Source organism: Canis lupus, chromosome 8 (assembly GCF_048164855.1).
Source record: "Canis lupus baileyi chromosome 8, mCanLup2.hap1, whole genome shotgun sequence".
Taxonomy (NCBI): Eukaryota; Metazoa; Chordata; class Mammalia; order Carnivora; family Canidae; genus Canis; species Canis lupus.
Genome location: NC_132845.1, coordinates 61,773,649 through 61,789,511, shown reverse-complemented (window position 1 = coordinate 61,789,511; position 15,863 = coordinate 61,773,649). Strand labels below are relative to the sequence as shown.

Below are 15,863 nucleotides of genomic sequence, written 5' to 3'. Positions count from 1 at the left end.
GTTTGATAGTCAGGACTATACCTGGCTGGTGTCTGGGAAAATGGTGTCCAGAAGCCACAGCCAGCCAGATCGGGAGGGCAAGAGGCCACTAGTGCCGCGTCTGCCAGCTGCACAGCTTCCTGCTCTCCTTGGGAGAGGTTTGCTGGAGCAGAAGGGCCTCAGCGGATCCTTGTGGCGGGAAGACTGCCCGTCCCCATCCCCCGGGAGCAGTGTGCCTTTGATTGCGCCTGTACCTCATGTCCTGCTGGGCGGTGGCCTGGGGGTGGCCTGGGGCAGACAGCAGTGGGAATGGGCTGGGGACAGGCGAAGGGCAGTGTCCTGCAGAGCCTCATGGGATGGAGCCCTCCAGGTGGCCCAGAAATCCTTGTCCCCAGCACTGAGCACACAGGGTCTGGAAATGCAGCTGAGGTCACTCAACTTTGACCCGTCCTGGGGTGAGGGTCACCTGAGTCCCCAGGAGGGCAAGACTCTGAGCAGCTGTGTCTCCATTTGCCAGGGGAGCCCAGCACGGGGTGTGGGACAGCCCACCCACCTGGTAGGGGTCAGCTCCTCAGAGCGGGGCTCCAGGATGCTGCGAGACATCCTTGCAGGCTGGTTCTCCCTTGACTTTTAGGGAGGAGCAGTATTGGGGGCTGGGCAGGAGACGGCCCCCCAGCTGCCAGTGCTAACCCCGGAGGAGAAGAGGGTCCTGGAGAGGAAGCAGAAGAAGGAGCGGAGAAAAGAGGAGAAGAAGCGACTGCGAGAGTCAGGAGCAGCCCAGAGCCCACCAGCCAAGCGTTCCGGGGCCCAGCTGGCCCTGGACTACCTCCGTGGGTAAGACGCCCCCCTCGCGTGGGGCCTGGCCAGTGTCCAGGGACTCTGTGGTGTCCTGGGAGGGAATTTGGGCTGTGGACTCAGGTGACCTGGGTCACATCTGGCTCCAGAACCACTAGGACCCTGGGGGCAGTAGGGCCACCACCAGTGGTGCTCCTGTGGTCTGAGGCCTGTCCTGGCAGGTGTCACCACAGAATCATCACCTCCAGTGGGGCTGTCAGAGGAAGGGGAGCAGGGCACAGTCACTGCAGCCATGACTGGAGCCCTTGGGGTGCCCAGCAGACCCTGCTTTACCCTGTCACCACAACCAGGTAGAGGCTGGCAGTTACACTGCTAATAGCTTTGTAGGAAACTTTCTAGAAGCTCCAAGAAAAGTGAGGCCACTGTAACACCACTGGCTTCTCTTTGCAAAGAAACTTATAGGTAAGTAGAGGCAGGTGTTCCAGCAGGGCCCCCCCTCCTGGTTTTCCTCCCCAGAGAGTGAGTTCATACTTTCTCCGATCTGTACTCACTCTTTAGGCCATGAGCCTCAGCAATCGAGACCAGGTCAGCCTGAGAATGCCTGCCATGGACACATGCTTTCTCTTTTTCCTCATTGTTTTTGGGGAACAGTTTACATGCAGCCACTGCCACAGCCAGGTTAGAACACCTTTGTTACTGCAGAAAGCAGCCTTCTGCTCTCATGCAGCTCCCTACCCCAGCTCCAAGCGAGCCCTCCTCAAACTTGTATCACTGTGTTAGCCCTTGTATCACTGTGGATGTGCCAGTTTGGGACTTGTTCACCACATGGCCTCTTGTGGCCTGCTGCTTCCACCTGGTGTAGTGTTTTGAGGTTCATCCACATGACAGCACATGCCAGCATTTCCTCTCTCCTTATAGCCAAATATGCATCGTGGCTATTGTGGCTGTTGCTGTGGTGCATGCCCATGTGCAGGATTCTGCGTGGAAGTGTTTTCCTTTGTCTTGGGCATAGCCTTGGGGCAGGGTTTGCTGGTGACTGGTGTAGGAGAGCTGCAGACACAACAGTTGCAGCATTTCAGCCCCACAGCAAGGGGAGGTGCTCTGATGATGGCCATCCTAATGAGGGTGGGGTGGCATCTCATAGTCCCCTTCACTGGCATCCTGTACCATGTTGAACCAAAAATCCAGGTAACTCCGTGGGCTGCTGGGCTACCGCCTCTTGGCTCCTCCCTGGAGGGTCACTGGATGGACTCAGTGAGGAAGATGGACTCCTCCCCAGGAGGACAGCTGCCCACTGGCTCTTGAACCTCCACCTGCTGGCCTGCAGAACGCTAGAAGGCCCTGACCTGGCTGCACTGGGGGCAGGAATTCCTCTCTGGAAGCCCGCCTGCCTGCTGAGAAGAGGGCTGCAGATAGGCTCTTGGACTTCTCTCTGCTGCACACACACCCCCACCCCCCACCCCCGGAGCAGCCGGCCAGAGAGCTGAGGGAGCTGTGGCCTGGACTGTGGTCGGAGTTCCCATCCCCTGGCCCATTATTAGCTGTAATGATGTGTAATTCTGTGCGGTGTGGGACCTTCAGTCTCCCTGCAGCCTTGGCTCCTGGGCACAGTGGGTCTGTGCTGGAACCATTGCCCCTTTGGGTGTCTAGTTCTCCAGTGTTGGTATCACCTGGGCACACTCCTCCCACAGTTCCCAGAAGAAGTGGGGAAGGGAGCTGGGGAATCTGTGTCTGCTGGGACCACATGCTGGCACAGCCCTCCTGGCCTCCCTAAACTCAGCAGGGGTGCCAGGGGAAGTCCTAGGCCCAGATGTCCATGGGGGAGGCTGGGGTGACCCGACTGTGTGTCATGTGTGGGGTGTGCCCCACAGGGAAGTGCAGAGACCACACCAGCAGCTTAAGGACACCCAGCCCATTGTCACCCTCTGGGGATCCTCTTCAGGTCTAAGCACTTCTCTCCATACTGGTCTGTCCAGTCTCTGAGGCCTGCCTGGTGCAGGGGCTCAGCACTGTGGGTGCCACCAGCGTCCTCTGAGATCAGAGCAGATGCAACATCCGTGCCTCTCTGAGAGCCAGTCTGCATTTCTGTGAGCCTGCACGCCTGGGCAAATTGCTTTCTGCCAAGGTTAGAGCTGTCCTCCCAGCTAGGTTGGTGCTGGAGACAGAGAAGGCCATTGGGCCCAGGATGGACAGAGGAGCAGATGGACAGGCCAGGGAGATGCCAGCCACAGAGTGGACCCCAGGCTGTACAGCAGGACACAGAGCCTGACTAGGGCAGCTGGCAGTAAGGACGGGCCAGGAGGCTTGCGGTGCCTATGGCCACTCTCTGTGTAGACCCCTTATGGAAGGCAAAGGGAGGGCTTCACTCTGGATTGCCCAACTCCCTGGTTTTCACCTCAGGGACTACTGCCCTGCCCAAACTGCCCCCACTACCTAGAGGCCAGCCCAGGGACCGTGTCCATCCTCTGGTTGGCAACCTGTCCTCAGCAGTGTAGTCCTTGCTTCCGGCCTCACCTCCAGCCCCCATGGACTCTTGCAGCCCCCTAGTGCCTGCCAGGTGTTGGTGCTGTGCAGATGGAGCCATGCCGTGTTCCATGTGTCCTCGTGAAACAGCAGTGATGGCTTGTGCACCCTGTGGGAGCCTCAGGGGTAGTCCTGGGTACCTATGAGATGTCACAGCCTGGGACAGAGGCAGCTAGGGTGCAGGGTTCCCAGAGGAGAGGAGTTCCTCTCCTCTGGGAACCCTGCACCAAGTGCCTGTGGCATGGGCTGAGGGCAGAGAGACATACTCTGGTAGTTTTCTTCCCTTCTCCCCGGGGGTCCCTCCTGTCTGCCCAAGCCAGCAGGACTGTCCTCCTGGCAGGAGGCCATGGGCCATCTGCAGCTATACCTGTTGCCACACAAAGTGACCTTGTGGGAATGAGGTTCCACCTCGAGTAGCTGGGGCCCCATTTCCCAACCACAGCCGGGCTGTGCTGCTGTGGCTGGCAGGGCATCAGAGAGCTCCTGAGAGCAGGGGTTTGCAGGAGGGCACCCGTCTCCTGGAGGGGCCCCACTTTCACTTAAACTGGAACAGGAAGGTATTACTGCTCCATGTTATAGACAGGACTCCAGGAGCTCAGAGCTGGAAAAGGAGGTACGGAGCTGAAATACAGGCCACACTCTGTGCCACGCTCCATGGCTACTGCTGCATGCAGCCAGTGGTATCTGTTGCAGTCCCCACACTGCATTTGTGGCTGGTGGCTGGTGTGCTGTGTGACAGATACGGGTCTCAGTGCTACCAGGCTACTGGGTCAAGAGAAGTGAGGGGCCCTGAGCACATTTGTAGCGGGCCAGTGGGGTCATGGGCACGAGCAGCGCCCCCTCTCCCCCCACCGAGTGAAGCAGACATGCACACCTACGCCTCCTTCCTCCTTGACAGCGGTGTCCTGTCCCAGCCGCGGTGCGCTCAGTGCCACAGCCTCACCCCCAGTGCAGGCCGTAATGTGGATTGGGTGCCCAGGCAGGCTATAAGCAGAGCAGAGGCAGGGTGGAGGCTCCTGAGTGGGTGGCAGTGCCGTGGGGACTGGGGATTGGCAGGGTGTGGAGCTCCAGTGGCTCAGGGCTTCCCTGCAGGCATGAGGCTGCCACACCCCATCACAGCTGAGGACCCTAATTATACCTGGGTCCCAGTCCAGGCACTAGGATTGATCTTCCTGTCAGCTGAGATGAGATTTCTGCCACAGAGAGCTGGGATTGCCACAGGGGGCATGGCTGCTTCATGCTGGTACCGATGGGCTTGAACGTGGGAGTTGGCACATGTGCTGCCTGTTGTCCGGAGAGCCGTGGTGTTGGGGAGGGGTTGGTGGAGGGAGGAGACACATTCACCGGCTCAGAGGCTCCAGAACCTATGTCTCTCATGAATAAATAAAAATTTTAAAAAAAGAAAGGAAAAAGAAATACAGAACCTGCCTGATGCTGTGGCCTAGGCAGGGCCTCGGCCCTGGGCTCACTGTGGGACTACAGCCTCAGAGCTGCTGTCATACCTGCCACCCCTTATGCCACACCACATCTCTGGGTGGCCATGGGCTTGGGGCCTGGGCAGTGACTGTGCCTGCCTCTTGCTCGTCCTTCATCCATGACCTCATGGTGCCCAGAGTCGAGTTCTCTAGAAGCCACTAAGGACTCAGCACGCCCTCAAGAGGGTGGTGCTCAGTCCTGGCACCAGGGAACCTACTCTGGCCCTGGGTCCCTACTCCCTCACTGCTCCCTAAAATACAGATTCTTTTCTCCTGGCAGGGCACTGCCTCTCAAGCAGGGGTCTCCAAGGGTGGAGCAGGAACCCCAATAGGCGGGCTGGCTCATCCGTGTCCACTGTCATGTCTTCCCTGTCATTGTCCTCATTGTCCTCATTGGCCTTCACTCTGCTTGTTATGGGCTTGCTTGGAGCCCCCAGCCTGTGTCCCTTGCTTCCTGCAGGCCCACATGACCTATCTGAAGCCATTCCAAGACTCCATGGGGGCTCAGATGACCAGAGCCCTGGTGTTCCAGCAAGGATGTTGCTTTGGGCACACAGCCCATCTGTGTTGTCGACGTGGCAATGATGGGAGCCAGGTCCACAGAGCCCCAGGTCCCAGGCAATGGAGCTCAGCACCACCACACCTCTGTCAGCCCAGGAGGAACCCCACAGGCCTTAGGGTGAGGTCATGTGCCATCCTCCACGACAGGAGGATGGGCCAGGGTGCAGGCAGTCAATGGAGGCACAGGGAAAGTTTATTACAAGGAATGACTAAGCATAACAAGGGCTTGCTAGTGTGTCGAGGACTCGAGACCCAGGAGGAACAGATTCCAGGGCAGCCACTCCCCTAGAGCTGGGACGAGCCCGGGGCCTACACCTCTCAGGGGAGGCCCAGCCCTGGCTCACAGAATGGCAGGGAAGTCACAGGAGCCGAGCTCATGGGACTTGCCGGGAAGGCTGCTCAGGGGCGGTCTGGCTGGGACCACAGTGGACCATTGCTCCCCAGAACCAGGATAGAAGAGCTTTTCTCTGTTGTCTGGTTATGTCTCTCCAGCACCTTCTACTTCACATCAGACCATGTGGCAAAGGAAGCATTTTTGAAGAGTCCGCCTGTTTCTACCAAGTGGGTGATAGAGGAAAATTTGAGGCAGAGCCAGTGACTTGATGATCAGTGTGGGGAGGGGCCAAAGGGCGGTGGTGGCTCTTTCTTTTCCATCACTTCCTCTAATGACCGCTGTTCTGATTTCTGCTTTCACGCTTCTGTGGGGGCACAAGCTGAGTGCCGCACCTGCTGGTTCTAGAGCCCCAGTATGTTGCCCTAAAGGCACGCTGCTTTGTAAGAGGACCAATCTGGCGGCCTCCAAGGCCTCACTGATAAATGATGGGAATCCAGACATTTCAATTCAAGATGGGAATCCAGGCATGAGCTGTGGTGTCTACTCCCTGAGGAGGACAGAAGCAGAGGTCCAGTTTGGCTCAGGTCCTGCTCTGTGGCTGCCCCACAGAGTGCCCCTGGTCCCTAGACAGGCGTGGGGCAGGGCTCCTGGGGCTCTGCTCTTACATGACTGTGTGTACAACAGCCCAGCAGCGAATCATGTGCTTCTGCCCTGGCCCCACAAGCTGTGAAGCCAGCAGGAGCTCTTGGACCCTCTCTGCAATTACCTGCCCCCTCCCCCCCACTTCCCAGTAGAGGCAGTGAGGCTGCAGCCCCATGGCCATCGGTGCCCAAAAGTCCCAGATATGCCAGCCTCTGGCCCTGTGTTCACCTCTCAGCTCCAAGAGCCTGGCTTTGCTGCCCACCCATCCTGACTTACTTCCTCCAACACCTGATGTTACCTGCTTCCTCTTCCTTGGCCCCTCCAGTGTGGGCTGCATGTGAGCAGGCTGGGTTTGTTGCCATGGTCTTGGCATGTGGGGGCCTGGCCCCTCGGAGGCCTTCAGGTTGCTGACATGCAGGTCAGGAGGCTCTAGCAGAGGCACAGAGCTGGCATGGCCGGTTTCTTTCCTTGTCCCTGATATCCGAGCAACCCAAACAGCATGGCCCTTAAGGCTGGGGGTTCTTGGCTCCTCTTAGCTTGCTGTCCCTCACCCTCCACGCACAGCTCTTGGCTTAAAGGCTTCCCCTACTCTGGTGGGCAGGCTCTGCCATAATACATGATAAAGGCTTTGCAAGAATGGCTGATACCACAGAATTCCGGATGTACAAGTTGGCATTGTAAAATTTTGGCATTGTAGGGCTGGAAGAAAGAGCCCTGTGCTGTTGTGTACAGATGTGGAGGCAGGCCTAGCTGGGGAGGGCCCTGAGGGCATGCAGAAGTGAAGTGTCCTCCCAGTGCCAAGTCCCTGAAGCCCTTCTGCTCCTGCTCCTTGGCTGCTACCCTCCAGCTGGCAGGTTTGGGCAGTACCTACACACACCCGGTGCACAGACCCATCCAGCTTCTCCTGCCAGCACCTGAAATGTTCTGTCCTTGCTTCCTAGCTGGGCCGAGAAGCATGATAACTGGAGATTTCAGAAGACGAGGCAGACCTGGCTGCTACTGCATATGTACGACAGCAACCAGGTGTGTGCGCACTGGGGGGAAGATACATGTACATGCTGGGGGGGTGGGGCAGGTGTGTGTGCACGTGTACAACAGTAACCAGGTGTGTGTACCTGGTGGGGAGGAGGAGAGGAGATGTGTGCATTCCCAGGGACGTAGGGATCTCCCAGATGATAGTCTGTGCATACTTGGGGGTGGGGGTCAATGTCCCAGTGACCAGGATGGCAGGGCCTGCTTAGGCCACGGGAGCCTGAGGCTTCCCTTCCAGCAGGGGCTTGGGAAGGGCAGGCCCCCAGCAGCCAGGCCTGGCCAAGACTATGGTTAAGAAAGAGGCCCTAGCACTTGTGGTAGGAACCCCGCCAGGGGTCCCCAGTCCAACCCCTGATTTTACAAAGGAAAGGATTTGCTTGGGGCTGTAGAGGAAGAATCTCTGCTTGTCCAGGGCAAGACTTGGGCCAGGGGCTTGCAGGCTTGGGTCCTAGGCTGTCAGCCTGCCTGCTTCGAGCTGAACCTTCCCCAAGGAAGCTGCTGACCATAGGGGAATTGTCTTCCCAGGCGCTCTTGATCCAGGGGTGGGTGGTGTGGTGTGGTAGAAGAGATACTGTGTTACCCCAGAATGCTGTAGTATCCTCTTCCTGCGGATGAGCCAGGCCTCTCATGACCACCATGGGCTCTACTGGTTCTTACTGGCATCCATGGGCAAGGGTCCCATCTGCAGTCACATTTGCTTGTCAGTGCCTGTCATTTCCTTTAGCTTGGATCTTCCTTCACAACCTTGGTGTGCTTGGAGAGGCCAGTTATCACACCCAGGGGCGTGTATTTGTGTCCTCCTAGCACACCCAGGAGCAGGTACAGGATGGTTTGATCCTGATGTAAGTCAGGATTCAGGGGACACCTGCTGGGTTTGCTCCTGTGGTGATCTATGGAGCCATGTCTGTAGAGCTGCTTTGAGATTATGCAGACACCCTGTTTCTCATCCCACCTGTGTCCATTGGTCAAGCAGGAGCTCTTGTCTGGGTCAGTGGTCACTGTGCACACAGTGTGCATCCTCCTCTGCATTTGTCAGTCAGCATGCTGCTCTAGGGGAGGGCCTGGCTGCCTCCCCTGTGATGCTGCAGGGTCATCCCTATCAGTGTAGATTTTCTCACAGGTGGTCATCCCTTGCTGCCATCGTTTGTTTTGACAAGTATAGTTTTCATTACAACTGTGGTGGCTCTAGGATGGGGAGGTTGAGGGTGCCTGTCTGCACATGATGGGGGGAGACCTCTGTGGAGAAAGCACCTAACAGCCACAGTCTGAAATGAGGCTATGGGTATGGCAGGGTGGGGAGGGCAGATGTCCACACAGATGCCAGGGTGTTGCAGGAGTCACAGGCTGGCAGTGTGACCTGTGGCAGAGCCTCACTTCGGGGCAATGACACCACATGCTTTCCCTGTGACCCTACTGTCCTGCACAGCCCCATGGCAGCTCTCCACTCCCTGCAGCTTAGGGCACAGACTTCTGTCCCCAGAGCTCTTGGGAGCAGGTATCACACACAAGGAGCCAGCAGGAAGCTATGTGCAGAGACCTCTGTGCCCTGACCACCCGTCCCGGGTCTGTGTCCCCCCCTCTGCTCCCTGGGGCTGGAGCTGCTCCTGCACAGAGGTGCTGGGCAGTGACCACAGGCCAGGCCACTCCCAGCCTTTGTAGACACACTGCTTCCTGAGGGAGCCCCAGGGCACCTCCGGAACCACTGCTGCAGCCAGATGGCCCTTGCTTCCCGGTTATCCGCATCCCCCTGAGGCCACCTAGTCATCACAGCAGTGCGAAGTGTGCTGGGGAGAGGTCATAATTTTGATGAAGCCTGATTTTTCTATTTATTCTTTTGTTGTTTGTGTTTTTTGTGTCATAACTAAGGAATCATTGCCTATTCCAAGGTCAGGAAAACTCTCCTGTTTTCTTGTAAGGGTTTTTTAGTTTTGTTCTTGCAAATTTGGGCCTTTGACCTATTGGTGTTAACTTTGTTTTTTTTGTTTTGTTTTGTTTTTGTTTTTGTTTTTGTTTTTTGTTTTTTTTGGTGTTAACTTTGTATGTGGTGAGTTAGGTGTGAATACACACCATCCATTGAATAGACTGTCCTCCCCACAGTGGATGGACTTGGTAACAGAAAGGCGGCCCAATTTCAAAATGGACAGAGGGTCTATGTAGACGTTTCTCCAGATCAGATGATTCAGGTAGCCAGTGAACACCTGCAGAGGAGCCCAGCATCACTGGCATTGGAGGAAACACCCACCACACCAGGGTGACCTCTGTAAGCAAGGACGGCCAGTGACGCCTGTTGATGAAGACACAGCTTCCCTCTGAGATGTGCTGCTTATAGCATCTTATTCCCGTGTTATGAACAGATCATATCTCCTTATCTAAGGATGGTAACAATACAGTTGCGATATCTTCTCTCTGTATAACTTTTATTTTATCCAGGTTGCATGGTGTGTTTACGTGACCTGGCCTCTGACTTTGGAATCAGAGACTTTGCTCAGATGTGGTACCCTGTGGGTGTAGCCAGGGCTGCAAGCACCCTAGTGGCCTGTGTGCTTCCGTGCCAGTTGATAGGCTTGGCTCAGGATCTTGGATCTTCTCTCCTGTATTCTTAGATTTCAGAATAGAATCTTCTAGTCTTGCTGCAGGACACAGGCTTGGCTGTCAACACTATGGAAGCTGGTGAGGGGGTGGGCAGCCAGTCGGGGGGCAGCGCATGCAGGGAGGGGATGGGGACAGCATGGAGTAGAGGGCAGTGCAAGATGAAGGGAGGCAGCCTGTGGGAGAGCAGTTGGGAAGGCTCCCCCTCAGTAAGTGAACTCTCGTGCCCTCTCCCTGTGCCCAGCAGTGTGCCTAGCCCACCACACTGGAGTCCCTGCACTTCCTGTGTCAATGGCTGTAGGTGCTCTGGGTGATCCATCTAGGAAGCCGTTGCTGAATCCCAGGTCATGAAGATTTTCTGTGATGTTTTCTTTTAGAGTTTATTAACTCACACTTCTAGGTTTCTGACCCCTTCTGAGCTGAGGTCTGAGTACAGTATGAGGTAGGCTCCAGCTTCCTGCTCTTGCACATGGACATCCAGGGGTCCCAGCCCCGTCTGTTGGAACCACAGCTCCTTCCCCCATCAAATGGTCCTGGTGCCCTTGTCAGAACCAGCTGACCGTGGGTGGAGGGTTACCACCTGGGCCTTAGCGCTGTCCCCTTGCTCTAGGCATCTGTCCTTGCCAGTGCCTCTACCTCCACTACTGTGGCTTCAGACTTGAGATGTGGGGGTCACTGGCAGTTCTTAAGTGGATCTGGCCATTCCTTTGCTCTTGCCTCTGGATGGGACCAGCTGAACCTAGAGTCAGGTGGGTGGGGGTGACAGCAGCAGAACTCGGTTTTATCAGCATGGGCTTCATCCCCCTCAGACCTCCATTCTTTGTCCTAGAAGTCTCTCTCCTCACTAATGTGTGTTTACTTTTGGCTTCGTGGCATTTTGGAAGGGGTAGGAACCCGTGGCTGCTGAGCCTGAAGCCAGTAGAGGGAACAGCCTAGGACTGGGAAAGGGTCACTGCAGGAGGCCCGCCCTTCCTCCTCGCCTCCCCAGTCCCATGGTCTTGCAGACCATGGACAGAACGGGAGCAGGTGTGTGGCACAGGCCCTCCCCCACCCCACCTGTGTAGTTGGCATACCAGGGGCTGATGGGGTGCTGCTACCTGGCCGCCGAGCTCTGCGGGCCTGGTGCAAGGGTGGGGGTTCCTCTTGCAGGCGCAGGGGTGCAGCTGCTGGGCCAGGAGTTCTGCCTGGAGCTTGGGGCCAGACTGTGAACACCTCGTTTCTCCACTACTCAGCATTCACGCTCCACACGCTACCCTGCCTGGTCCCTGACACCCTAATCCTCTTCCCATCCCAGGTTCCTGATGAGCTCTTCTCCACACTGCTGGCCTACCTGGAGGGACTCCAGGGCCGGGCCCGGGAGCTGACAGTGCAGAAGGCAGAAGCCCTGATGCAGAAGTTGGACGAGGCTGGCGGCATGGACCCCCTTCCTCAGGGGAAGACCCAGCGCATCCGGCAGGTGCTGCAGTTGCTCTCCTAGGGGGGGTGGCCAGTGGGCCAGGGCCACTCTCAGGATGCAGCTGGCTGCTGCCTCCCGGAGGTGCGGCCCCAACAAGGGACAGGCAGGCTTACCAGCAGATCAGTGACCAATGGGCCTAGGGACTCCCGGGTACTGAGTCCCCGTTCCTGCTGGCTCCTGACCCTTGGAAGGACTAACTCTGGCCAAACTGTTTATAGATGATGATGTGTTTTCGTCCCTTTACAGCAGAATGTGACCACTCCAACATAACCTAGAAGATGCCATCCTGGCTTCAGGCCCCCAGGGAAGTTGCTTATTGAGGGAAAGGTCTATTTTTCTACTGGAAATGTCTTAGAGACTGACCAGGGCCAGCCCTTCCCTCCAGCTGTAGTCTGTGCCTGGTGGGGGGTGAGAGTGCCTCTCTGCTGCCGGCCACCAGCATCCTGGTCACCTGCCTGCATTCCCCAGTGGGTCTGGGCCGTGGCTCGCCCATCCCTCACCTCCCTCCTTGAGTCTGCTGGGGCCTCACTGACCAGTCCCAAGGAAAACCTGGCTGTGTTTTCAATAAAACCGGCCGTGTCTGTTGGCTATGGCTCTTATTCTGTGCATCTTATTCTCATTTGCCTGTCCCAACTGTGAAGAGCTTTTCCTGAGCGTGCATCAGGCTGTGGCTGTGGCTGAGGCCCCCCAGGACGGCATCCCGGCAAGCTCCCCATGTGGCACAACTGCCTCTTGGCACTGAGCACTTGCTCTATAGGCCTCTGTTTGCAGATACTGGCAGTGACCATATTGGCTGCCCTCCCACAGCCACCCCAGCAAGGAAACAGGCCTGCTGTCTGCACAAACACGGGACATGCTTGCCCCATTCCCAGAAAACCACATGTGCTGAACTCTCTCAAAAGTCACTTAGGGCATGGAGGCCCACACCTCCTCTGCTTGGGCCACGTGCACACAGCAGGCCTGCCCTTCCCAGGACCTGTGGAGAATCTCATAGGGTGGCAGACAAGTGTGGTGGTCTTAAAACCTGTCCACCAAGGCTTTTGATGCTCTGCCCCTGGAACGTAGCTCAACTTCCAGCATGGGAAGAAGCAGAAGTGACGCTGTGTGATCCTGGAGCAAGGGCAGGAGGAGGAGGCAACTGGTGCTCTCCCAACGTTTGCCCTTGAGACTTGGCCCACTGACATGGGATGCCCCAGTCATGTGAGGAGGCCACATGGGGGGTGCTCAGGTGCTGATGAGTCTGCAGATGGCTGCTTCCCCAGGTGACATGGGCTGTAGCAGAGATGAGCTGTCCCCACCACGTCCTGCTCATGTCACAGGTTTATAAACTGTATTCCAGGGGCGTGTGCAGTAGGTAACCAGGACACCATGAAGCTTGTCAGGTGACCTGCTTACGTTGTACATCACAGTGCTAATAGAGTCAAAAGGCTGCAGGCCTGTGTGTAAACTCCTTATTCTAGGAGAAGGCCTGGGGCCAGCCAAGCCCCCCAGTACCATCCTCCCGAGGGCTGTCTGGATGCCAGTCCAGTGGCCCTGACAAGGCGCCAGGGGCAGTGACATGAGCAGGCCTGAGCCCTGGGGCCAAGCCACAGCGAGGGGTGCCTAAGGGCTGTCTGTGAGCCCCTCACTCACCAAGGCTGCATGGGGCCACTGGGCCAGGAAATGTGTTGACAGTGGCTGGTGATTTCCCTCCCAGCTGTCCCCCAGCAGTGCCCCCTAACAGTGTCGCACCCCCCACAGTGCCAACACCCCCAGCAGTGTCCCCCACAGCGCTGTCCCTTTCCAGCTGTTCCCCCTGCCAGTATCCCCTCCCAGCGATGTCCCCCCCCCCCAGCAGTGCCCCCTCAACACCATCCCCTCCCAGCGCTGTCCGCCCCCCCAGGCCATCCTTCCCCCAGCAGTGCCCCCCACCCCCAGCACCATCCCCAGCCTCAGGTTCTACTGTGACTTCAGCTTCAGTCATCATGAAGCACCTGTGCTGAGGGACACTTCTGAATGATGAGGTTAGGGCCTCAGGTGCATGGGCCCAGGAGCACCCCACTACTTCAGAGGGGCCTGGGCTGGTCCTTGGGCCTACCCTCGTCTCACCTGTAACCCAGACCCCTGGGTTCTCAGGGTCATGCTGCCCCACCTCCCACCCAGCCCTCACACCTCAGCGGCACCCCTGTGGTAGGGGTGATGCTCCACTACTTCCTGGCCCCCATCCACTGGTGCAGCTGGAATCCCTGTCACACACATAAGCACGTGTCCAGTTCTGGGTGGGAGCAACTGGTCCAACCCCTTCTTTGTCCCAGGTGGCTTCTGGAGACAGATGACAAGTCCTGACTCCCTAGTACCTGTCAGGTGAGTACTTGAGCAGAGAAGCCCTCTGGCACCATGAGTCGGTGCAGGTCTGTGAGAGCATTATGGCACCACAGACAATCTGAGTGCCAGCCTGGCTGTGTCCCAGCTTTGAGGCACCCTGAAAACTGTTCTGAGAACTAGACATAGAAAGGAAGACCCATAAGATACAAGGAAAGGGCAGATTTTTTTTTAAGGAATCAGCTGATTGATCAAGAACCATAGCTCTGGGTTTCTTGGCAGCCCCATTGGAAAGGGAAATGTGATGGGTCCCAAGTCCTCATTTTCTGTTGCTAGAATCGGTGGGGATAGCAGGATGCTCCCCAATACCAGACGCGGGGGCTCTTTCCTCCCTATGAGCTCCTGTTGGAGCATGAAGTGCTGTGCTCTCGGGAAGGTACAGAGGGAGGTGACACATGTCACCTGGACAAAGCTGTCGACAGGCATAGGTGTGGGTGTGGGCCCAGCCTCAGTTGCTAGGGATGCCAGTCCAGTGGCCCTGACAAGGCGCCAGGGGCAGTGACGTGAGCAGGCCTGAGCCCTGGGGCCAAGCCACAGCGAGGGGTGCCTAGGGGCTGTCTGTGAGCCCCTCACACACCAAGGCTGCATGGGGCCACTGGGCCAGGAAATGTCTTGACAGTGGCTAGTGATTTCCCGCCAACACCCCCAACACTGGAAATAACTCAGATGTCTATTGGCAGCTGAACAGGAAACTGAAGTGCACGGTGCTCACCAGTAAAAGGGAAGAAGCGTGAATACGGGCCACTGCGGGGCACTGGGTGGGGGAAGACAGGCCACTAGGGCACGCTGTTGACACCACTCAAATGAAATCCTGGAGACGGTGGCCCAGCTCATCTGCGGTGACAAAACACGAGGCAGGGGCTGGGTGGATGCTAGGGCACCAATGTAGCCTATGGCTACCCGGGGTATGCAGGTGTGACACACACTCAACCTCCTTATTCATGACACCCCAGGGGGAACAGAGACAGGGCCTCTCTGCAGAGCTCGAGGCAAAGCACTGGGCTCTGGAAAGAAAACGGTAAAACAGGCTTGTTGTCACCTTAACATCTGTTCTCACCGAAGCTCTATGCCTCCATCACATAGACGGTCTCAAGCACCACTAGGATGTCAGAATAGGCGATGGCGGGGATGGGACTTCAGGCGGGGGTGTGGGTGTCAGACTCAGCAGGCCCGTCAGCACCACCAACAGTGGCCTGCAGCCCCTACCCCCACCCTCCGGCGTAGCAGCCTTCCTCGGGCTTCCCTTACGTCTGGGGAAACATGACTTCCTATGGTGAGAAGTGGGGACCAGCTACCAAGTTGCCGCTCACAATGCTTTTCCTCCCCAGGTCCCAGAAGAACTGTCTGTTTTTAAATAAACCAGTCTTTATCCAGTGGGAATGTCTCTGACAGATACTGCCCTGCCCAGTGGCAGGCAGGAAGCTTAGGGCTAGAGGGGCCTCAGGACCAGGACTCTCAGCCCCCCGTGTGTCTGTCCCTACAGCGTGGTGGGCCCCCTTCTTTGCAGGGGGAAGGCAGCCCCAGGCCAGGGTCTCCATGTGATCGCTAAGCCAGGCCTGCTGGGTGGGGTCCAGGGCGGCCATGGAGATGCGTGTGTCGTTAATGTGCTGGTGACCTCGTAGGTCAGACATCAGACTTGGCACATTGTTCTCCTTTAGTGTATAAAATGCTTATTTTGTGTCAATTCCATAAAGTAGGGTGAAAAGGGATGGATATTCCCCAGGTTTTCCCCAGTCGGCAGCCTTGGCTCTCCTTGGTCCCAGCCAGCTGGCCCAGCCGCAGCCCTCACTTCACAGCACCTGGTGAGTTCATGGCAGGGGTTAAGGGAACCTGAGAATGGGGGACTCAGGGATCCCCTGCAGAGGCTGCTTGCCTCCCAAGCATTGACCAGGCTGGGTGAGGGTCCCGCGTGCACCAGCCCTGTGCCCAGCCCACCTCAGATCTGCATCCATGCCAAGCTGTGAGTACCTGGTGTGGGGACCCCAGGAAGCTCAGGCTCACATCGTGGACCAGCAGGGCATTAAGATCACTGTGGGGATCTCATGCCAGAGCTGCCATGTACCCTCCACCAGAGCCCCCCACCCTGTCCCACCTGGAGGACCCACCCTGGGGGAAG

At 57.3% G+C, this 15,863-nt stretch overlaps 1 protein-coding gene across 20 annotated transcripts in view; it reads left to right on the top strand.

The window, feature by feature from the left end:
- CHLSN (cholesin) overlaps positions 1-15,863 on the top strand; it is a 148,328-nt gene that overhangs the window by 116,749 nt on the left and 15,716 nt on the right. For 9 of the 20 annotated variants that reach the window (XM_072836689.1, XM_072836680.1, XM_072836678.1 and 6 more), the window contains 3 exons: positions 614-813; positions 7,251-7,332; positions 11,225-11,386. In XM_072836689.1, coding sequence (XP_072692790.1) covers positions 614-813; positions 7,251-7,332; positions 11,225-11,386 — 444 coding nt within the window. Of the gene's footprint in view, positions 1-613; positions 814-7,250; positions 7,333-11,224; positions 11,986-13,680; positions 13,730-15,441; positions 15,550-15,863 lie in introns of those variants that run through there. The other 11 variants (XM_072836690.1, XM_072836686.1, XM_072836679.1 and 8 more) reach the window with 4 other exon arrangements.